Source organism: Ostrea edulis, chromosome 8 (genome assembly GCF_947568905.1).
Source record: "Ostrea edulis chromosome 8, xbOstEdul1.1, whole genome shotgun sequence".
Taxonomy (NCBI): domain Eukaryota; kingdom Metazoa; phylum Mollusca; class Bivalvia; order Ostreida; family Ostreidae; genus Ostrea; species Ostrea edulis.
Window position 1 is genome coordinate 15,278,231 of NC_079171.1, and position 24,122 is coordinate 15,302,352.

Consider the following 24,122-nt stretch of genomic DNA (forward strand, 5'->3'; position numbering starts at 1 on the left):
GACTATCAAAAAATTGGGCTCGTTCTGATTATTAGGAAGACACTTATATATTTTGGAGTCCTGTCACTTTGTCTATCGGTTTGAATGTCATATCTTTCTTATTATGACCGTATCTATTTACCACTGTCTAAGGGAGATGATTCAATTTGACTTGTGATATTCATTGTATTGATATATAGAAAATTTACAAAAAATAAATTTACAACATTGTGTATGTATATATATATATATATATATATATATATATATATATATTTAATGTGATTTTAAAAAGCTTGATGTTACATGTATATTGAATTAACACGTCATTTCCAGTCAACAACTTTCGATCGGGATCGGAATACGAAATAAAATTTCTTTTATCCGGTTGCAAAGTGAAACTGCTTCAAGAAATGGAATTATGAAGTAATTGCACGTTACCCCTTAGAGAACTGTTCCTTTTAATAAAGAAAGTCACAAAATAGATACAAAATGAGTGTACTTTATTCATTACTGTTACCGAGCTGTCGTCGGTGAATACCTCGAAATGGCGTGCTTCACTGCACTTGTTGACGGTAAGGTCCACATTTTCTATGCGAGTATTTTTATATTTGCTTATGAATTTTTTAGCGCATACATGGTATGTCTCGGCTAGGAATATTGGAAACTTTTTCACCTATGTATGTAAAGACATATTCTATAAATTTCTATTTTTAAAAATGTAGAACACTTTTATCAAATGACAATGTGTTTGAAAACGCTAAGAGCCCCGATGTCAGAATTTCCTTTTCCAAGACATCAATGTCAAATTCATAATCCTTTTCGAATAGTATGTACCACATATCCATTTTGAATCCCCTATTACAATGGTATTTAGTTGCACTCTTGTTGTGTTTGAGTGGATGAATGTGTGTCAAACAAAAGTAATTTAAATTGCATCAGTCTCTCATAAATATGCTTCATGATTCCTTTTTCACAAATTTGCATTTCAATGTATCTTTGAATATTATTAATTCTAACATACATGTATATACCAGCCCCAAATACAGATGTCACTTTCCTTTACCAACCCTCAACAGGGCCCTTCCTGACCGTGTCAGTTTTGTAGTTTCCACACAAGAGTGGGAACCAATGAGGATGCGGTTCTATTTATAACAACGCAAAGCGAGAGATTCAAATAAAAACACGTGTATTGATACCTAAAGTTATGGCTATTTCAGTCGTTTAAGCAATATTATTTTCAGCACAAAAAGGTTACCAAACTTGATCTATTATCAATAAACGTAATTAGTGGTGCAAATATTACAACTGCGCGTGTTTATCAATACAGAAGTACGAGATCGCGTCATTTGTATCTATGTACAGCATAACAAGATGCGGCGATTTCATTGGATGTTTTTTTTTTTATTATAGAGGATTGCGTAATGGTCTAAAAAGCCTAACTTTTTGATAGTCACTGATGTCAAGGGTTAGTTCAAGGTAACGAATCAATAACCCTTGACTTGTGAAGATGACCGAGCCCCATATCTTTGCTCTTCACTAAAATATAGCTTCGGAGACGCTTCAAACGTATGGTGTCACAAGCATATACCGGAAGTTGTGTAAATGGACATTATATAAAATTCTAAAGTTTGAAATAGCAAAACTTTTCTCAAGTCAACAACATCAAACCGTATCACTTTTTAACACTTTAGACGACCAATCCGTACGATAAATCAAGGACTAGACTAGACTAGACAGCTTGACATAATAGAAAGTTCTTTCTTCAACATCAAGATGTGTATGTGAAGCACAAATGCCCCCCCCCCCCCCCCCCAATAATGGCCAATTCCAAAGATGGCTAAGGTCAAATATCTTCGTACCAGTAGAAAAATCTTGTCACAAGAAATGTCCGTGTGCAATATGACTGAATGTTGTTTAACGACCTTCGAGAATATTTCACTCACATGGAGACGTCACCACTGCTGGTGAAGGGCTGCGAAGTTGGCCTATGCTCGGCAGTTATGGTCATTGAGCAGAGAGGGGTCTTTATCGTGCCACAGCTGCTGTGATACGGGGACGCGGTTTTTGCGGTCTCATCCGAAGCACCGCTCAATTTAGTCGCCTCTTACGACAAGCAATGGGGTACTGGGGACCTATTCTAACGCGAATCCCCACGGGTGTAATATGAAAGCTCAATATTTACTGTTTCGTAGCTACGACCAATGTCATTTTTTTTTAAAAATAGGTCAAATGCTAAGATCAGAAGGGTTACTACCCACGGAAAGGTCTTGTTACAAGGAATACTCATGTGAAATATCAAAGCTTTAGCACTCACTGTTCAAAAGTTATTAGCAGAGTTAGTTTATTTTAAAAGTAGCTCAAACTCCAAGGTCACAAGATTTGTACCCACGGAACGGTCTTGTGACAAGGTAAACTCATGTTAAATATCAAAGCTCTAGCACTTACTGTTAAAAAGTTATTATGCAAGGTTAAAGTTACAGACAGAATGACAGACAGGGCAAAAACAATATACTCCCAATCGTCGATCTCGGGGGCATAAAAATGGAAAATAGGAAATATTCATATCTAGTTATGAATCATTCAAAAAATTACTTTGTTAAACCCCACTGTGATTCAACGCACACGTACGTTTAAGTGAAATTTATAAAAAAAAAAAAAAAAAAAAATGTGCTGGAGTTCCTCATTGACAATAACTTCGTAGTCTCTGGTGATCAGGTCTTCCAAAAGTTTGTTGGAATTCCCATGGGCATGAATTGTGTTCCTTTGTTAGCTGACCTGTTTTTATATTCTTATGTCACAGAATTTGCTCTGGTGTGCTGATATGACACTTGTACTGGTTCGTTGTGTGCCGTGATTGATTGTACATAATGTATATTGATTAACTAACACTCGAGAATTTTCCACTCTGGAGAATGAAGGGCAGCTGCCTGTAAAATCTAGGTATCTGTGAAGCTTACGACCTTTAAGCAGAGTGGTCTTTATCGTACCACACCTATTGCGACACGGGGCCTCGGTTTTCGCAGTCTCATCCGAAGTACCGCCTATTTATTCGACTCTTACGACAAGCAAGGGGTACGACCTATTCTAACCCAGATCCTCCCAGGGTCATCATTGATGCAATGTATTATTCAACTAATTAGCCACGGGATGAAACTGCCATTCAGTTAAGATCCTCCCAGGATCATTACTGGTGCAATGTATTATTCAACTAATTAACAAGGGCACTGCTAAGCGGAGCATCCCCTCGTGGCAGGAAATATCATGGAACATATGCATGCATTATATTCATATATAAGTTTTTTTAAAATATTTATATTTATTATTGATTAAAATTCAGATACCTCTAACATCATTAGGTGGGGGGGGGGGGTGTAATTAATATGGCATTTTTAATAAACCTATCAATCTTGGGGGGGGGGGGGGGGGGGGGGCATATACATACGTGATTGGGCAGTTTTCTTGGGCCGGGATTCATAAACAGTCTTAGAATGTACTTAAGTATAAGAAAATTCTTAAACCAATAAAAAACTTAAGTAACTGTAAGATTTTGAGTTTTTCTACTTAGTTTTATTCATAAAACAACTTAAGTGTAAGAAAATTCTTAAACAGTTCTTAACTTTAAGTGTAGTCTTTAGCAGTCTTAAATTGTTAAGAAAAACTTAAGTCAAGAATCATAATGGCCGCCAATAGAGCACACAGGCGATGTTTTCGAGAAAGAAAGGACTATTTAGCTCAGTACAGTGATGCACAACTTGTGGAAAGGTTTAGACTGGATTCAGTCGGTATTTATTTCATTGAAGTTTGATTGCACATGAAATTATCAGTAGTTCAGAGAGAAATCATGCAGTATCGCCACTTCAGAAAATCTTGCTGACTCTACGATTTGTTGCCACTGGAAAGATGCAGCTGTGTAACGGAGACGAAATGGGTGTTTCCCAGTCCACCGTGTCTAGGGCTATAACTGCAACCCTCCAAAGTCTGTCCTCCCAAAGAATTGTTACACAATTCATTAAATTCCCACAGAATACTCCTGACATTCGTAAAAACCAAGAGGAATTTTTCTCTATCGCTGGGTTTCCGGGAATTGTTGGGACCATTGAAGGCAATCACATTCAAATAATTGCCCCGAGTGAATATGAAAATGAGTATGTAAATAGACACCATTACCATAGCATCAACACACAGGTGGTCTTTGATCCATTCTACAAAATCCTTGATATCGTAACAAAATGGCCGGGTTCCACGCATGACGCTAGGATTCTGAACGAAAGCGGTCTCAAAGTACTGTTTGACCAAGGAAGGTTACCTGTCCATACACACTTGCTAGGAGATAGTGGGTATCCTTCGAAGAGATGGCTCTTTACTCCATTTTTGCATCCCAATCAAGGTTGTCAGACAAATCATAACAGGTGAGAATCATTGTTTTTCGATCCGCGTTCATGGCTGTACTGAAAGTCCTACTTTCTCTTTGCTCAAAAGCGCCCTCTACACTCAGTATAGTGGCGGATCCAAACTGACATTTAAAAATGTATTCTTATCTATTAGCAATCATTAAATAACATTATGTTTACAGGATTTTTTTTAACAATGTAAATCTACTTTGATTGTTATATTTAACTGACATGTAAAGGGTACATTACTAATATTATTTTGTAAATAAAAGAGTGGTACATTTATATAGCCATGTCACCTGTACCTGTGTCACAAACTCGGGTAATATTTACCAGAATAGATATTTATGTCCATTATTTTTTTAAATCAAAAAATTCAAACTTGAAAATTATTTCAATAAAAACATTTAGTGTAAAGAAATGTGGGGATTGTTTTTTTTAAAGAAAATAGATGAGCATTGATTATATGGGGTGGGTGGGAGATTTTTTTTACTACAGTAATTCATATGAAACATAATGCTTTTATTAAAATTTTTGTCATTCCCAGTATAGTAGAGTCCCTATTTATTCCTATATTTCCCTATAAACTTGAAGGTTCCTATATTTTCCCTCTAAGTCCCCCTATAAAGCCCTATGTAGGTGTAGCCAATTGGCAGCAAAATTTAAACCATATGCTTATTGATACAATCATACCTATGATACATTCAGATATGTATTTTTGTTACATGTATTTTTGACAAAACAACACTAATTTAAGAGAATGGCTTTTTAAGAAACTGAAATACTTATCTCGAAACTTCTTTAATTTACATTTTAGCATATATTCTTATTATTTTAACATTTACTGAATCAGCAATCCATTTGAAGATTGTCATTATAAGCATGGCTTGCTATTAAAATCAAAGGACTGGGCAAATATGAACTAAATTATACCATGTCATCTACATCATATTTTTCTCCATTTCATTATATTAGTTTCAAATAAGCAATTTCAAACCTTTCTATTTTATTTTAAATGTTCAATTTATCCACTTCTAACATTTTGAAACTGTCTATATGCTGATCAATGTCAGTCCTTCTGTCAGCTCAATATAACAAACTTGTGGTTAAATCTGTAGTAAAATCCCAATATTTGCCCAATAAACTGCAAAAAAAAATAATCTTATAATCCTACATTATTTAAACCAAAAGTGGCTTGACACCCTGACAATGGTTTTTCTTCAGATTTTCAAATTACCCCCATCCCATTTTCATAAATTTTACATACCATTATTATTATTATTATTATTTTTGTTTTGTTATTATTATAGTTTTCCTAATATATTATATAGATTTGATTCAATCATAGGGCTCACAAGAAAACAAGAAGTGTTGTAGAGAGAGGGATAGGCCAACTTAACATTTAAGATAGAGATTAACAAAAGATGTTTGTAAAACACATATCCCCCCCCCCCATGGTGCAAAATTGAAAAGGGTTATACACACACACACATCATTTAATTGAGAGTAGTATCATCAATTCAAAATATTGAGCAGACAATATATTCCTATGTCAAGAGTGGATTGACCATGTGACCTAAAAATCAATAGGGGTCATCTTCTTCTGAAGATGTACCAGTGTACCAAGTTTGATGTCTGTCAAGCAAAGGGTTCTCAAGATATTGAACGGACAGTATATTCCTATGTCCGATTTGACCCTTGACCTTTGACCATGTGATCTGAAAATCAATAGGGGTCGTCTTCTCCTGAAGACGTACCAGTGTACCACGTTTGATGTCTTTCAAGCAAAGGGTTCTCAAGATATTGAGCGGACATTATATTCCTATGTCCAGAGTAGATTGACCCTTGACCTTTTGACCTGAAAAACAATAGGAATCCTCTTCTACTCATAACTAACCCACATATGAAATATCATTATCATCAAGTGAATGGTTCTCAAGATATTGAGCGGACAACACATGGTCTACAGACCGACCGACCGACAGGTGCAAAACAATATGCCCCCTCTTTTTCAAAGGAGGGCATAAAAATTATATTTCACATATTTTAAAAACTGAATTCATGCATTATTAAATGTTGCTTTGTTTCAGAAATTGTTTGTTTGCCCTTATATCTGACCTACTGATGATAATTTTCAACCCCTGTTTTCCTTTTAAATCATTTTAGTATACATTAAATTTCTTTTTCTTTAAATCAGACATTCAACATTACTTTATACTAATACCAATTGATTATTGTATCAAAATTTAAAAAAAGAAAGAAAAAAGTACATGTAAAACATTTCCTACCCTCTTAACTATTGTCTATAATCCTCCAATCAGAAATGGACAAACAAACATATTTCAATTTTGGCCAGAATGAAAACAAATCTACTACAGACATGTGTTTTATCATGATCATCAATTTATTTAGTTTAAGAATTATACAAAGTTGAGTCAAATAAATTGATAAATAATTTTCATGAATAACAGTCAAAGGCAGATATTATATTTCATATATTTTACTGGTATACAGTGTGCAACTAAATTTTAAAAAAAATACTTTTCATTCATGTTTTCTTCAGAATGCAAAAATTCTGGTATCACACATACACAAACTTCACATTTACAAATTTCATAAGAGCGAGCAGAGTTTTAACAGTTACCATATACAAGTACTAATTGTATGTCTTGTAAATTATTTTAAAAATATGTTGTAACAGAAATTTGTCGATATAGTTATATCTGTAATATGATACTCATAATTAATGTAAAACAATAAATTTTGGACAATTAAGTCACATATATATATAGTCATTCATGTAATGACAACTCATTGCAATGAAAAACAATCAATTTTAGGGATTCAATTTGACTTATATATAGTAATGAGAATGAAATAATTCTTTGATAAACAATGTCACAAACTATCAAACTTTATGGAAACTGAAAAAATTAACAGTTTATATGAATATGCAAAATTTCCTTAAAAAGTCATATAAGATTTACAGTTATTAAAAAATCGTAACACACAGTAAGAAAAAAGTTACAGTTTGTTTTTGGGTTGTTATCTGTTAAGTTGTTCTTATAATTGTTCTCCTCTTCCTATACTACATTGATATGATAACCATGGCCCTGCAGTTCTTTAAAAGATTTCTAAAAAAATGTTTCCAATATATTGACATGTAAAAATCTGATCCATTGTTGTGGCCCCACTGTACCCTCTAGAGCAATGATTTGAATAAACTGAATATACAATAGCAGAGGATGCTTGCTTATCATCATGACTATAATCATAGCTAGCAGTGCATAAGAAGATTTTTAAAGACTTAAAATTAAACTTAAATATATAATCCCATGTACAACTCTGATCCCTTATTATGGCCCTATCCTACACTCAGGGTTCACAAAATGAACTAATATGAACATTCGACAATGCTTGCAACTTTGATTCTATTGAGAAAATAGTTTTTAAAATATATCATATTCTGATAGTCACATATGAAATGTTTCCCCTACTCTGGTCTCACCCTAACCACAGTGGCCATGAATTTGAATCTGAACTGCCTGAAGATGCTGACAAACAACAGCAAAAATATTGATCAGTCTCTTAATCTAAGGATGGTTCATTCCTCTTTTTTAAGCTTTCTTATTTTCATTTCCAAATACTGGACTTCTAGTTCCAGCTTCCTGCAAGTTAGTTCTTCCATTTTTCTTTTCAGGTTAATGTCCCTGTTGCTATTGCCTGAGGTTACCAATGGCAATGAAGACTCCAGGACAGATGTTACTTCTAGGGGAGTTGATCCAAGAATGTGGGGATCTGTATCTGGAGGTCCTTCAATTACATGGATTCCCCTATGATGGGAAGAGGAATACATTATTCTTTTTGAATCTTGTATTAATCCATTTGAGAATGATTAAATGATGACTTGGATGATTAGTTTAATAATTGTTGTTCTATTTCTATTTTGATGTTTATATGATATATCATTAATTTATTTACACAAATCAAATTACAAACATTAATTCTGTCATGGTAGATTCCAATCAATCAAAGAATTTGACACCTATTATGATACAATTTTAAATAGTAAATGATGTTACTCATTAAGTTACTTACACAGATTCATCACCAAGTATATCTAGGTTTAGCAGGGACGTATCAATGCCTCCCTCTATACCCATCAGGCAAGTGTTATTTGCCCCAATTACACTAGTAACAGCTTCCGCTACAGCACTCAATGACTTCGGAGGAGGACCACCACCTGCAAAAAAAAAAATGTCTTCTGTAAAAATGTATTGAATTGCTACATACTGTGTGGATTTCTTTTTATCCTACAGGATTTATAAAGTGTTAAAATATAATATTACTGTAATGCACTGTATAGAATTATAAAAGAAATGTATGTGTTTTAAATAACATGAATTTAAAAGCATATGACATGTCAAATATTTAATTGGCGGGGGGGGGGGGGGGGGGGGTGGGGGGTGGGGGTGTCTTTTTTATCACATGAAATGTTACATTAATTTCTGAAATCATGTATGATTGTTGAATAACAATGTCATAAGGAATGCTGTTATGATTTTCAAGTTCCTTAAATGATTAAGACAATTTAAAAGATAAAGGGGTCGAAACAACTAGGGGCCGAAACGACTTGTGAGCGAAATGAGTGGCCAAAACGAACAAAGGTAAATACCCCACATTATCTTTTCATCGGTATAATTCCTTGCAATGAAAATGAAATGAAAGATTTGCCTGGATAAAATACGCATTTTAATCTCACTGTGTTAATGGGATGCATAAGTATACTTGTATATTTAATGTGATACACAAGTTCTCCTAACACTCGCGTACTCGTCAGTATATGTAGGCCTATGCACCTATCTATTGGTCATAAAACTTGTATTCACCATAATTTACAATTTCATCACCAACTCACCTGTACCAGTAATTATACGTCTGTGGTTGGAAATCTCCGTTTTTGTCTTCGAGAAGATGTTGTGCCACTTTTTCTCAACTTCTGCTGCCGTTCGAGTTGGCCCAACACTCATAGCACGAAGTTTTACCGCAATCTCCCCCCACGCTTTCGACTTCATTTGAGAGGTTAACTGGGGACTTAGTTTCCCTCTCACAACATCCTTGTATTCTTCAACAAGAGTAGTGAGTGCCAAGGACTCCTCACTACTCCAGTTTGGCTTTCGTTTGTGGCTTTCCATGTTTACGTCTGCGAAATTTGACAGATGTGACGTAAAACATGTTAAAAATACGACCTCCATCGCACAAGAGTTCCACCTTTAGTTTGGGAAATACTATGCGTTGCTAGGGTGACTCAACTTAAGTTTTCTAAATTACTAAGAACTGTACTTAGCTAAGAACAGTGCTTAACTTTTTTATGAATTGATACTTAAGTATTTTTCTTAGCTAAGAATTTTTTTAGTACTTAAGTAGGAAATCTAAGAAAAATCTTAGAATCTTTATGAATCCCGGCCCTGATTCCTAGCAGAAACATATCACGTATGCACTAAATTTCAGTATTTTACTTACCTGTATATACCTCACTAAATTTCAGTAATTTACCTACCTGTATATACCTCACAGTTGTTGTTAGTCTGAAATATCTGACGTTTTTCTGGCTTTTTTATGATTTTGATATTTACCGTGCCAGGAAAACGTCAGAACCGGCGCCATTGCGTAAACTGGAAATTCGCCGCCTCCAACTGGAGGCGGCATTCCCGGGCAGATTTTAAATACTTGCGAGCCGAATTCAATGTGTAACTCATAATTAATCAATAAAACGATGCTTCTTGTACTTACCATCGTACTAAAAGTCCTAAAAGCAATATACACAAATTTTCTAAATGCATTGGAATGTCAATGCATGAGTCTCTGTTAAATGACATTCAGTTACTTTATCTAATACCGTAATAAAGCAGGCCGCTTTCAACACATACAGAACATTTCGTCATCTATATCATTCACGACACAATACAACAATTATGTTTATTAAATTAAAATTACAGTCTCTGATCATTTATCTTTTACGTCCCTTCGAAAATTTTCACTCACCAAGTGTGAAGTACTACAGCAGCCACTCACCAAGTGTGAAGTACTACAGCAGTCACTCACCAAGTGTGAAGTACTACACTGAACAACAGCCACTCACCAAGTGTGGAGTACTACAACAGTCACTCACCAAGTGTGGAGTACTACAACAGTCACTCACCAAGTGTGAAGTACTACAGCAGCCACTCACCAAGTGTGGAGTACTACACTGAACAACAGTCACTCACCAAGTGTGAAGTACTACAGCAGTCACTCACCAAGTGTGAAGTACTACAGCAGCCACTCACCAAGTGTGAAGTACTACACTGAACAACAGTCACTCACCAAGTGTGAAGTACTACACTGAACAACAGTCACTCACCAAGTGTGAAGTACTACAGCAGCCACTCACCAAGTGTGAAGTACTACAGCAGTCACTCACCAAGTGTGAAGTACTACACTGAACAACAGTCACTCACCAAGTGTAAAGTACTACAACATTCACTCACCAAGTGTGGAGTACTACAACAGTCACTCACCAAGTGTGAAGTACTACAGCAGCCACTCACCAAGAGTGAAGTACTACACTGAACAACAGTCACTCACCAAGTGTGAAGTACTACAGCAGCCACTCACCAAGTGTGGAGTACTACACTGAACAACAGTCACTCACCAAGTGTGAAGTACTACAGCAGTCACTCACCAAGTGTGAAGTACTACAGCAGCCACTCACCAAGTGTGAAGTACTACACTGAACAACAGTCACTCACCAAGTGTGAAGTACTACACTGAACAACAGTCACTCACCAAGTGTGAAGTACTACACTGAACAACAGTCACTCACCAAGTGTGAAGTACTACAAAAGTCACTCACCAAGTGTGAAGTACAAAATTCGACCTTTGCAGTACGGAAGTTCCGAGTTCCCCAAGAGTTATTTCCCTTTGTCGAACTCTTCCGTAAATTATGACGTAAAATATGATGACAGTGGATACATTTGCTAATTACTATCGTTGTATTATTTCTTAAAAGATGATATCCCAGAGTTTCTGAGACCATCCTATCTCAGGGAAAAGGCAACTTTAGTGAGTTTATGAGTATTGGATAACAAAATGGTTCAAACAAATATTGTTAATTGCCATCTTTCTTTGATACGAGTGTCACTCATGTAGCAGAGGACAAATAATGATTCAATAGCCAATTTGATGATCTCATTCAAACAAATTATGCTTGATATGGCCAGAATATGCATACCATTGATTGATATAAACAAAAGTTACGCTTTTATTACATTAATCGTACGTAATCGTTATGTACAATGCCAGTCTACGATATAATGTATACATTGTGTACCCACCGTACGTCATAAAATGCGAAAGGGTTCGACAAAGGAAAATAACTTTTGGGTAACTCGGAACTTGCGTATTGCTCAGCGCTTACGGCCGTAGCAGTGAATGTTCTTTGACGTGCAGCCACACGAGACCTACGTTTTATTGTTCATATCGGGATGACCCGTTTATTCACTTTTACATGCCGAGCATATGGTGAAGGAGCGTTTTACGTCCTACAGTCGTTTGATGTGGTCATAGTACTAGCAGGGCTCGTACTCACTACCTCCCAGTCAAGAAGCGAAGGTACGAGCTACTGCAATCGATGTGTCTATGATGAAAATACAATTGCAGCTTTTACTATATGTAATCTCTTAATAAGCTTGCTGTGGGGATCCAGCTTAGCATACATCCTCAGTAGTAGTAATACCCCTTGCTTGTCGTAAGAGGCGACGAAATGGGGCGGTCCTTTAATGAGACCGCAAAAACCTAGGTCCCATGCCACAGCAGGTGTGGCACGATAAAAATCCCGCCCTGCTCAAAGGCCATAAGCGCAGCCCAGTGAAGACTCCATATGAGAGAAAAATTATCCAGCGGGACTTTAAACAATATTCAACCAACGTACCCAAGACAGCTGAGAATCCATAAGGTACATATTGACATTAAGTCACCTTTTCTGCTACAAGGGAAGAAGTTGCATGGTTGGCTTGCTATATCGCTGTTGCTGCAGCACCAGAAACAGGAAGTAGTGGACCTTCGACCGATGAGTATACCATTGGGAAAAAACGCTTGTAGGGGATCCTCTGTTGTGGTGGTACGATATTTTTCACCAAATGCACCGCATGTCTTATCAAAATAGAAAGACATTAAAATTCATCAACAATAAAGTGTGAAGTTTAAGGAACTATATGACAGGAACAGATTGAAATAACATAATTACATAGTGCATTGATTAGATTGTTTCCCCACTCAGTATTACAGTTTTGTGTCTTTGAAAGTATTAGACAACTATTCATTTTGAAATGTTAAAACATAATTATGTTTATCGCTGGATTTAATGATCGTGGTGGCGATCTTGTGGGCCATGAATTAGGTTCTAAGGCGGGGGCTGTGTGGTTCATGCTGGCACTTAAATGAAAATAACATCGTGTTCAACTGGAAAAAAGGTTAATGCAGGGTGAAGATAACGAACAGTGATCAATCTCATAACTCCTATAAGCAATACAAAATAGATAGTTGGGCAAACAAGGACCCCGGACACACATCAGGTGGGATCAGGTGCCTAGGAGGAGTAAACATCCCCTATTGACCGGTAGTCACTATATGTGCCGTGATCTTGAATCAAAGTCATATTACCAAGGTTATAGCTACCATTAAAAATAAGGTACAACTGTTTGATATACACAGGCAAATGTGCCTCACGTGAATTTCACGTGAAATTCACATGAATTTCACGTGAAAATTTCTATGTGAAATTCACGTTAAAAGAGCATCAAATGTGAATTCACACGAAAAAAAATCACGTGAAATTCACATGAATTTCACGTGAAATTCACATAAAATTCACGTGAAATCTTTAACATGAATTTCACATAAAATTCACGTGAATTTCACGTAAACTTTATAACGTTAAATCATACATGGATATTTTGATACCCTGAATCTCGGGTTCAGATGAACACAAAAAGGAGTACAAATCTGCTTTCAATCTGCTGATAATTTAATTGATTGAATTTATTTTTACATGGTTGTCTTCATTGTTTTTTCTTTCTTTCTTTTAATCTCTGAAAAAGAAATATTTATGTATTAAAAGGACTGTTCAATATACAAAAGGAGTCATCTTAAGCCTGGCTTATGTACACATACTGTACTATGAATGGAATTGCATGTAGATGTAGCAGAAACGAAGAAAAAAAAGTTGAAAAATTATCAATAATTTGTGTTTGAAAGAAACATAACCTTTTATATATCATCATACAGAATAGAATATAATTATTATACAAGATACAGAAGGAAGTCATGGAATATGTTTTCAAATTGTCATGTTCTAGTCCAGAGGCGATTTGAAAATGACTTTGCATTCCTCATTATCTAGATGAAATCTATATAAATGCATTGCTTAAAATGAAACGATTGACATTGATAGAGCTTTCAAGCTTACATTCTTCTCATTTAAAACTATTGTTAAAGGGGGGAGCAACCAATATATATACATTTTATTGGCATTACGATATATATAACAATCGATGGACATTGTTACACATCACCCCCCCCCCCCCTTCAACGTGCCTGATCTCGATGATGTCTCTATGAATGTAATAGAACGTTACTTAGCACCTCTAATCAATATATATATATGTAGATCGATTAAATTATAAAAATTATGTTCTGAATTACGATTACCATGTTCTCTGATGAATAAGGAAAGATTAACAAACCGTGTAGAGTTATGCGATTCTGCGACACGTCCCCGAAGTGACTTCCATATTTTCGCTGTCGTGCCTATTCGTTGACGTACCCCGTCTAAAGTAATTCTCATCAGTCTGAAATAAGCGGTTGCATTAGGAACGTTAGATCACATAAATGTAATAAGCCTAATGGCTTGAATTTACACTGAACATTTATATATTACAATGCTCAATCTCATCTTACCTGTAGAGTTTCTATGTACTTTCACATTCGCTGTCTTGCATACGTCAGACGCGTCAGACGGCTTACTCGAGTGTGACGTCACAGTCTTGTAACTATTACCGGAATCTGACTGTAGTGTAAAGCTTTATAGATATTTTTAAAAGTTATCTAAATATACATGGACAGTATTGTTAAGGATTGTTCATGTTTTTCGCTTTCTTCCGAGTGCTAGAAATCTGTGTTTTCCTTTTGATTGACGATCTACAAATTCGGGATGGTGAATACGGCTGATAGAAAATTTTCATTTGTACATGCGTGTATCAGCAATTTCCAATAAGTCTAACTTTATGCATACACCAGCTTCCAAGGTATCACACCGGTAATTATTCTCGATGTATCTAATAAGGAGGGGGGGGGGGGGGTAATTAAAATTGATGCCAAACTACCGACAGCGGAAAACAATATCATGGCATTTTTCCCACCTGCACAATAAGTACCCTCAAATCACATGTATGTAAACAGCCCAAGTGCACTCCGACAAGTAGCCTGTTACTAACATCATAAAGCAGCGAGATAAAAACTTTAAATCATCTTCAGTAGTTTTACAAAACTGACAAAAACAACAATCTTTTGGAATGCATGGTTTTGAATATCCACCAGTTTCAATTTCTAAAGGGTGGGCAAATATTCTTAGCTATTTAAAACGTACTACTCTCACAAATGGAAATTTCAAATGGTCTTATTAGTTTTAATTCATAGTTCTTTCTGATTTTGCTGTAAAATAGTAATTTCCATGTGTAAAAAATTTCGTGGTTTTGAAGTTGCATATTCTAACTCTATCAATATAGTGATTCTTCAAGTAGTTGGAAAATGTTCTTTCATTAATATCTATGATGATGGGAGATTTAATTTATATTTTAATTCTTAAGAGAAAAAATGATGGGAAATGAGAGAAATCATGTGTGGAAAGTACATGTAATCATACTGCGTACAGAACTACAATGCAAGTTTATAATTTCGCAAATAAACGAGGAGAGGGAGGCGTGAGATCTACTTTATTGGTCGTTTGCCTACATTTTATAAATGTACTCTAACTTTTGAATTGCCTAATCTCCATATCGTTTTATATTTTACCTTAATTTTATTTATTTTTTCGCTTGAATATATTAATTGTGAATATTTCACTTTAATCGCTTTTCTTGTGAAATTTTTAACGTGAATAGCTTTTCACGTGAAATTCGTGTGAAATTGTTCGTGTGAATTTCACATGAAGAAATTTCACGTGAAATTCGTGTGAATCTTTTCACGTGAAATTCACGTGAATCAACGTTCACATTATTTCCTTGCGAAAATCAAATCACATTAAAATTTTCGCAAGGAACTAATGTGAAAAGTGATATAATGCTTTTCACGTGAAATTCATGTGAAAAATTTAACGTGAATTTCATGTGAATTGCTGTTCACGTGAAATTCATGTGAATATTTTAACGTGAATTTCACGTGAAAAGTGATTCACGTGAAATTCATGTGGACATATTAACGTGAATTTCACGTGAATCACTTTTCACGTGAAATTCACATGAAATTTACGTGAATTTCACGTGAAAGGTTCATGTGAATTTCACGTGAACAGCATTTCACGTGAAATTCACGTGAGGCACATTTGCCTGTGTATGTAGTAACAAAACTTTTTGAAAACAGTTTCCCTTTCTTTGCACGATCTTTTAGAAAAGTACTTCACATGTATTTCGGGGTACTGGAAGTTAATGTACATTAGTTTTCTTTACATACGTATATAAAATTTTCATAAACGTCCAGTATATGTGCATGAATACATATTTTTTGTAGCAAGGTGTGGAAATTTTCACCTATAATACTAGCCATGTACTGTTCACAAGGGCATGGTTTCATAGAATTTTAGTATGAAAGAGCATTTTGACCTTGGACTTTATACGACTGCGCATGGTGAGGAAGGTGCTAGATTTACCTGTGTGGGCATGCAAAAACAAAGAATCCCTTCTGTATTTAGATATATTAAAATATAGAAATACTCTCATAATTAAATTTAAAGAATTAAAATGTTGGTCACATTCAGTGTTATTTTAAACAAATCATTGGAGTCAATAACATTGGACGAGGTTGCTTCGATTGAAAATCTTGTAAAATTATGAAAGTTTTACACATACGGGTACTGTGGAAAATTATACCGCCTTCCACAAGACGTTAAACATATATTGCATAATTTTGTCAAAGTGATCTACTTTTCTCCGCATATATTCTGATGCATCAACCGACCAATTATCAATTGACAATCACAGAGGGATGTACATGTACCATAATACGGCTCGTCCAAATATAGATAAGCCCTGAAATAGACTTCTCTGTAATCATGACTACTAGCTAATTGTATTGGTTACTTGGCAAAATTTTCACAAACGTAATCAGAAAGTAAACGTCCAAACCGCAACTTTGTAATGTAGAGGTATTAGAAGTTGCTAACTGGTAACTAACACTCAATTTACTTACAACTTGAAAATGAGTTAGAATCCCGAACACTAGCCAGAATAGGTCTAAAGAAATTCTAATTAGGTTCAATAGGTATTGACATTCAGGTGCCAATTTTCGTTCCGTGGCCTATTGTTTGTATGCTTACGTAAAAATAACCTGGAAATGATTTTGCATCACAAGTAACGAGGCCTAACAGACAGTTGCTAACGTGATTGGCGATTCTGCTTGACATAATAACCTTAATCTTGGGTTAGTACCTTATTTGGCATACATCCTGCGCTGTGACGTGCGACTCCATTCTCATCAATGCCTTCGGATGTGTAGCAGGTCTAAATAAATGAATTTCATGATTCAATTGGAAGTTTTGTTTCACGTACATGTATTTCGGTATTTACATCTGCTTAACACGTTCTTGGATATGTCTAGATGGAAAATAAATTCGACCCCATCATTCCTGTGCTGCTCGAAGGAGTGTTGCTCAAACGCAGAATGATAAACGGAACAAAATTTAGGAATTAGAATGATTAATTAATGTAGCTAAGATAAGAATTTACAAAGCGTTTTACAAGAACTTCGAAATGTGGGTTTTGACAGATGTGTTAGCGACACCTGGGTAGAGAATGGGAAGAACTCACGTACTTATATATTCTCCACTCCCGGTGGCTAAACGTCATTAACGAACATTTACATGTAAATTTACACATTATACCGTGTATGTGTATACTGATCACAGGAATGCGTATAACAATGCCAATTCATGATCTTAGCATAAGTCAGCAAATTAAACATCTGGTGTTTGATAAATCATCTTTTAACTAATAGAGACGTTGTGACCGCAGCACTCCATTCCTAAATAGGGAGGACTTATAGCAGTTTATTTCTAAACTAAATACTTGTATTAAAGGTGAATATAACGACCAGTGATCAATCTCATAACTCCTATAAGCAATACAAAATAGATAGTTGGGCAAACACGGAACCCTGGACAAACCTTGAGATGGGTTCAGTTGCCTAGGAGGAGTAAGTATCCTCTGTATCTAATATTTAGATTAATAATGAGACGACCTTTTAATTCCATTCAAGCAAAAATTGTCCGTTAGTCTTTTAGTTACATGTATTTCATATCCGTTATTTTCTCATTGGTTCTATTTCAATCTTTCTTTCCCGCTGTATCTCTTCCGGTTCAACTAATCCGCAGGATATCGGTAGACTAAATGTACGTACTTTGTTGAAAAAAATATTGTGTTTTTTTTTTTACAATCTTGTTATTGAGAAGGGGGGGGGGGGGGTCATTGAATAAAAAATTTGAAAATTCAAGTCTTTTCAGAATGAGTATTTGTTGATTGTTGATTTTTCCTTTATTAATATTTTTCATGAGAAATTAATGATTTTAAAATACATATTCATTAGTATTAAGTATATAAAACGGTGGATTTTGTGGATGACTTCCCGCTCTCTCTCTCTCTCTCTCTGTAATTTCTGCTCCCCTTGTTCATGATAAAACTTTTATTTTGCAAACTGCTGACCTTCTCGTAACATTATTGCATACAATATTTTTCGTTCCGTTCCGTCTTCTGTTTCATTTTCCGCAACACCCCTTCTCAAAGTTATCAATGGTGCCACCGACAGTATAAATAAATCTTAATATCTCCCAAACATTCAAGCAATATATTCTCCATTACACCGAATCAAATGAAGGGTACAGAAAGGCAATTGAAATTGTGAAAAGAAATTTTATACAGTTTATAATTATGTAGTTAGTACAGCTTTAACATTAGTACCGCTTCGTCAACGTATTAAAATATGCATGCAAAGAAATCAACATTTCCCTGCATGCTGATTACTGAACGGTCGGCATTAAAACTTAAGGATGAATAACACATCCGAGAAACTTGATATGGATATGTACAATATTTTGAAATGAAAACTTTCAAATTTAATTTATTCAGTCAAATACGTACTTTTAGTTAAAATGAAATCTTAAAAAAATTACAACCCCTGCTGGACTCGGCTGAAGTACTCGGTTATATTATGACGTCACAATAATCACGTTGTACACAGTAGACGAGATTCCCCGAGGGTTGTCGTAAATGACGTCCCGAAAAGGATTATCTTGTGTGTGAAAATCCCCGTCGAGGCCTCATTACGTCATCTACGAATATACCTCTCCTGTGTGACGCAATACAATATATATATATGGGTATATTGCGAGTCCGCGATTATCACGCGGGCAAAAAACACTAAAGAAGTAGTTTGTAGTTAAAGCTTAAAAATATTGACATTAAAGACACCCCCCCCCCCAAAAACCATCGTACGGTTTCTCCACGGATCATTGAATGTGGGCGGAGCTTATCCATGGTCAATGTTATTTACCTGGCCAATAGATCAATTGTTGTGTATATTTTTATGATATACACAGGAAACTTCTCAGGTTATCACAAATTATGCTTAGTGTCTTGATTTGTGCAAAAAATAAAAATAATCAAAATTTCTACCTTCATGCATACCGCATTTCTATTTCCCGAAAACCTTCAAACTTGGTCTTATTTATGTATTGCAGATAACAGGCTTAGCCCATTTCTAAAGCTGTCCTTTTTAAAACTTCTAATTAAACTGTTATATATATCGTATATAAATAATTTCCTAAATATAATATTACCCGGGCACTTCCTGGTGTCATGGGAGTTCGCAGTGTCGTGGGTGTAGTAGGTATAATATCCATGTTTCGAGAGAATGAATAAATCCAAGTAGATATGTGTACATGTACTACCAAATGAAGAATGATCAAGACACCCCTCAATATGGGCCGTCTGTAGGGTTTCTGTGGCTTTAGTGTTTGTGTAATGGTGGTATCCCAAACAGAAGCTGACACGAAGTCTACCCCCCCCCCCCCATCCTCCCTCTCTCTTTAGGGTTTCTGTGGACGTAGTGTTTGTGTAACGATGGCATCCCAAACAGAAGCGGACACGAAGTCTACACCCCCTCCTCTCTCTCTTTAGGGTTTCTGTGGACGTAGTGTTTGTGTAACGATGGTATCCCAAACAGTAGCTGACATAGCTAGTCTACCCCCCCCCCCCCCCCTTCTCTCTCCCTTAATCTCAATCATTAACTAAATTAATTATTGTCATACGTATGCAACACTATTGTCATGCCATATTATTTCATCTACCTTTATTATTGCTACAGTTTTACACATGATTTCTCTCTCTCTCTCTATAAATATAAAACTCTCTCTCTCCCTTTATAAATATAAAGCCGTGATAAATTATGAATAGAAATTATATCTCAATAACTTGTTTATGCTATTTACTATTGTTTGATTTCTGATTGTGTAATTTATAATCTATCTGGTATCCCAAACAGAAGCATTTTTTTTAACTACTGTAACAGTTTTACGCATGGGCAATATAACCATTACATGTTGATATGCTGCGCCAATTAAGAATTGTTCCTGTTTTATAAATATAAAGTCATAATAAATCATTAATAGAAAATATTCCAATAACTTATGTTTGTTTGTTGTTGTTTTTTTAATCATTATTATTGTTTGATTTCTGATTGTTTAATCTATAATACATGTATATATATGGAGAGAGAAAATACAATGATAAATTGCATTGTGTAGGGGACGTTAGCCATTAAAATATTCTAGGTGCGAGTCAATGCTATCAAAACTCAGGTATACCGGGGCTTTCCTTGAGATCTAAAGATCATTAGCCATGATTGTTATCAAAACATCTTTCACAGGTAGCAGTAGACCACGGTCTCTGCAAACGTCAATCAACCTAACCTCTATTGTTAAAAGTTTGATTGACCGGCGGCTTATCATTGATCACCACACAGGTAAAATTTGGGGGCGTTAACTTAAAGTTGGGTCTATAAGAGTATTAATATAAAAGTATGGATTTTATTTTAAACAAAGATCATTAAAAAATAGAAAGACTGTTCAAATTATAATGTAAAGTAATGAACTTGATGTTTACGTTCTTGTTTTTTACTGTTTACATTTGACGTTATTTTTTTTCCATCATCCTACAGTGACGTCACACAGTATACACAACCTAAGAAATGGTATCCCATAATGCATAACTGGACAAGTTTGGTTTGTGAGCAAACGAACGTGTGATATGTGTATGCTTAATCACGTGATTTGTTCAAACAATAATGCTTAAAGGTGTAGTATGAACTTAAAAGTAACCTTTTCCTTAAAGGATACGTATTCTTCGTATCCTTAAGGCGACACGATATAAAAGTTTACAACACATCGATTGACTCGAAAATCCCCCCCCCCCCCCCCCCCCCCCCATATGGAGACGTGACCATTGCCGGTAAAGGGCTGCAAAATTCAGGCGTATGCTTGGAGCTTACGACCTTTGAACAAGGAGGGATCTTTAACGTGACATGGAGCCTCAGGTTTTGCGGCCTCATCCGAAGGAACCCCCCCCCCCTTCATTTAGTCGCCTCTTACTACAAGCAAGGGGTACTGAGGATCTATTCTAACCCGGATTCCCACGGTTTAGTACAGAAAACATGATCTTGATTCCAAAACTTTAATATCGTCTCGTGCTTCTTGTAGTTAGTATGTGTGTAATACTTTCGTATCAGAAAATTTTCAATGTATTGTATGTAATATATATACTTTCTTATTAGTGTCGGATTTAAAAAAAGATAGAAAGTTAATGAAAACAAGATGTGTTTGTGAAACACAAATGCCCCCGATAATGGACAATTCCGAAGATGGTCAAGGTCACAAGGACAACTATCTTGGTACCAGTAGAAATGTCTTGTCACAGGAAATGCTCATGTACAATATGAAAGCTCTAATATTTACCATTTAGAAAGTTGTGACTAATGTCATTTTAAAAAACCAAATAATATGGGTCAAATGTCAAGGTCAAAAGGTTTAGTACCAATGGACAGGTCTTGTCGCAAGGAATAATCATGTGAACTATCAAAGCTCTATCACTTACTGTTCAAAAGTTATTAGCAAGGTTAAAGTTTCAGAGAGAATGACGAATGGCAGACAGGACAAAAACAATATGCCCCCCGATTTTCGATCTCGGAGGCATAAAAACAAGATACTCTGGTGACGAAACAGCCATGTAATAGTAAAAATTGCTTATTTTTAATTTAGTCTGTTAGTGTATCAATTCTCTTAACATTGTAGATTATTAATATTTACCGTAGAGAGAGAGAGAGAGTTATGTACTTACTTCATCTTGGTCACACATCTTCTGCTTTACACATTCAGAGAAATTAAGGACATTATCACAGGAAAAGCAGGTCTCTGTCCCGATGCATTCTAGAACATAATGGATATATATATGTAATTTTCCACTATCCCCTGAGAGGCAAGACAAATCTTCGTTTTAATTGGTGTATCTCTGTAGATTTACATTTCCAACATGTTTGTCCTTGATCTCTGTATAAATGGTAATGATACGCATTTCCTCGTGATCGCGCTGTAAATGAAAGCAATCCGGGTATTATCACTTGGTAAATATAGTACATCTATTCTACCGGCAGGGAAGTGCGATAGAAATGGATGTGAACATACTGTAATGCTTCACGCCAGCATACTTCATGAAAAGCGCTCTTAAATGAAAGGTGAAGATAACGAACAGTGATCAATCTCATAACTCCTACAAGCGAGTTGGGCCAACACGGACCTCTGGACACACCAGAGGTGGGATCATATACGTACAGTAAAGGACGATAACTAATGATTGTCACATTTGTCATACATATTTAACCGGTCGTGGAAGATGGGTTTAGCATACATAGGCTACTATATAATCATACAAGTGACACTTGTAATTAAAGTTGAAAACGTGTAAGATTGATTGATTGAATATTGTTTAACGTCCTTCTCGAGAATATTTCACCCATATGGAGATGTCATCTTTGCCGGCGAAGGGCTGCAAGATTTAGGCCTATGCTCTGCGCTTATGGCATTTGAGCAGGGAGAGATCTTTATCGTGCCACACCTGCTGTGACACGGGACCTCGGATTTTGCGGTCTCATCCGATTAGTCGCCTCTTACGACATGCAAGGGGGTACTGAGGACCTATTCTAACCCGGATCCCCACGGGACCTGTCAGTCATCAACTGATAATTATCCATATCTACCTACCATGTACATGCGCTTCTAGGACAAATTGACGTCCAATAGTTACCTTTAATCAATCCCACGCATAAAATGGCATACACGAAGAAACCCGTCCTAACATCTGTAATTATTGCAAAGGTACAATATTTTAATAAACAAAATCTGTAAACAGATGAGGTGTTGTAGTACAGAATTCAATGACGAAGGCTTACTATATATTTTGAATACCGTAAATCACATTAGAATGTTCACTTTTGCACAGCAATATTTTGTCAGCATATTATACATGTACAGTAGAAAACATAAAATTAATGAGAGATTTCAAATTTCATACAAGTTTAATACATTTGCCTACATTACCATTGACAATGATCATAGTGCGTCAATACAGCACAAGTGGCGTCCTTTATCGTAATACTTGCGTATTGTTCCCACTGAGATAGCAGGGGACTTCAATGTTAAATTGAAGTCGGCTATTTATCATCGGTATATTGAGATGTTTTCATATTAGTACACCATGAGTTAAACAAGCATTCTAAGAGTATTGCATGGTAATATATAGTTCCCTACCGGTTGCCAAAATTACTGTACCACAACAATATTCAAAGTTCATTATGTAGGTAATGGTGAAGGGAAAATTGGGGAGCCAGGATAGGAATAGTTGGAAATCAACTACTATTCAAGTAGAAACTAGACCAGGAAAAAATACAAATTTATAATTAGATTTAGATCTTTAACCAAGACAATACTCTGTGAAATATTTATTATAGGTGATCTTGAATATTTTTGCTACATGGTTGTATTACTATGCTAGAAGTTTTAATGAGTGTAATACTCTTATATACAGAAATAATAAACATAAGAATTCAGTTTTAAGTACAAGGGCCATAACGTGGTACAAATCAACGGACCAGGACCAAATTCATCAAACTTGATCTGTATCTTGTTATGACAACGCAATTTACCATATCTGCAAGCAAAACAAAGACAATAGGCCCACATACCTTATCGGTCACCTGAGTACTAGTGAAATGTTATCACTACTCCCAAGGGCTATGAAATCTACATTGATTGATGTTTTCCACCACACTCAACCATTTTTCAGCTATCTGGTGGCGCCCAGTTTTTATTGGTGGAAGAGAAAACATAGATAC

The 24,122-nt window shown here is 35.6% G+C and overlaps 2 protein-coding genes and 1 long non-coding RNA gene across 3 annotated transcripts in view; all 3 read right to left on the reverse strand.

Annotated features, from left to right (window-relative positions):
- Window positions 1-23,376, reverse strand: part of LOC125662311 (uncharacterized) — a 55,647-nt gene extending 32,271 nt beyond the window's left edge. The window contains exons 1-5 of the mRNA XM_056147004.1: window positions 23,329-23,376; window positions 23,036-23,089; window positions 22,073-22,161; window positions 17,117-17,188; window positions 12,392-12,566 (exon numbers count right to left, since the gene is read on the reverse strand). Of these exons, the coding sequence (XP_056002979.1) occupies window positions 12,392-12,566; window positions 17,117-17,188; window positions 22,073-22,161; window positions 23,036-23,089; window positions 23,329-23,344 (406 nt within the window). The 5' untranslated portion in view covers window positions 23,345-23,376. The remainder of the gene's footprint in view (window positions 1-12,391; window positions 12,567-17,116; window positions 17,189-22,072; window positions 22,162-23,035; window positions 23,090-23,328) is intronic.
- LOC125650567 (uncharacterized) lies at window positions 7,910-9,851 on the reverse strand. Its single transcript, XM_056147005.1, has 3 exons — window positions 9,292-9,851; window positions 8,472-8,616; window positions 7,910-8,206 (listed from the first exon to the last, which is right to left on the reverse strand). Exons 1-3 carry the CDS (start codon window positions 9,626-9,628, stop codon window positions 7,978-7,980), a joined length of 711 nt encoding a protein of 236 aa, XP_056002980.1. The 5' UTR covers window positions 9,629-9,851; the 3' UTR covers window positions 7,910-7,977.
- LOC130049435 (uncharacterized) lies at window positions 13,423-15,171 on the reverse strand. The gene is made up of 3 exons (XR_008797934.1): window positions 14,373-15,171; window positions 14,159-14,263; window positions 13,423-13,504 (listed from the first exon to the last, which is right to left on the reverse strand). It is a non-coding gene; the product is annotated as an uncharacterized LOC130049435 (long non-coding RNA).
- Window positions 23,377-24,122: the final 746 nt, after the last annotated feature.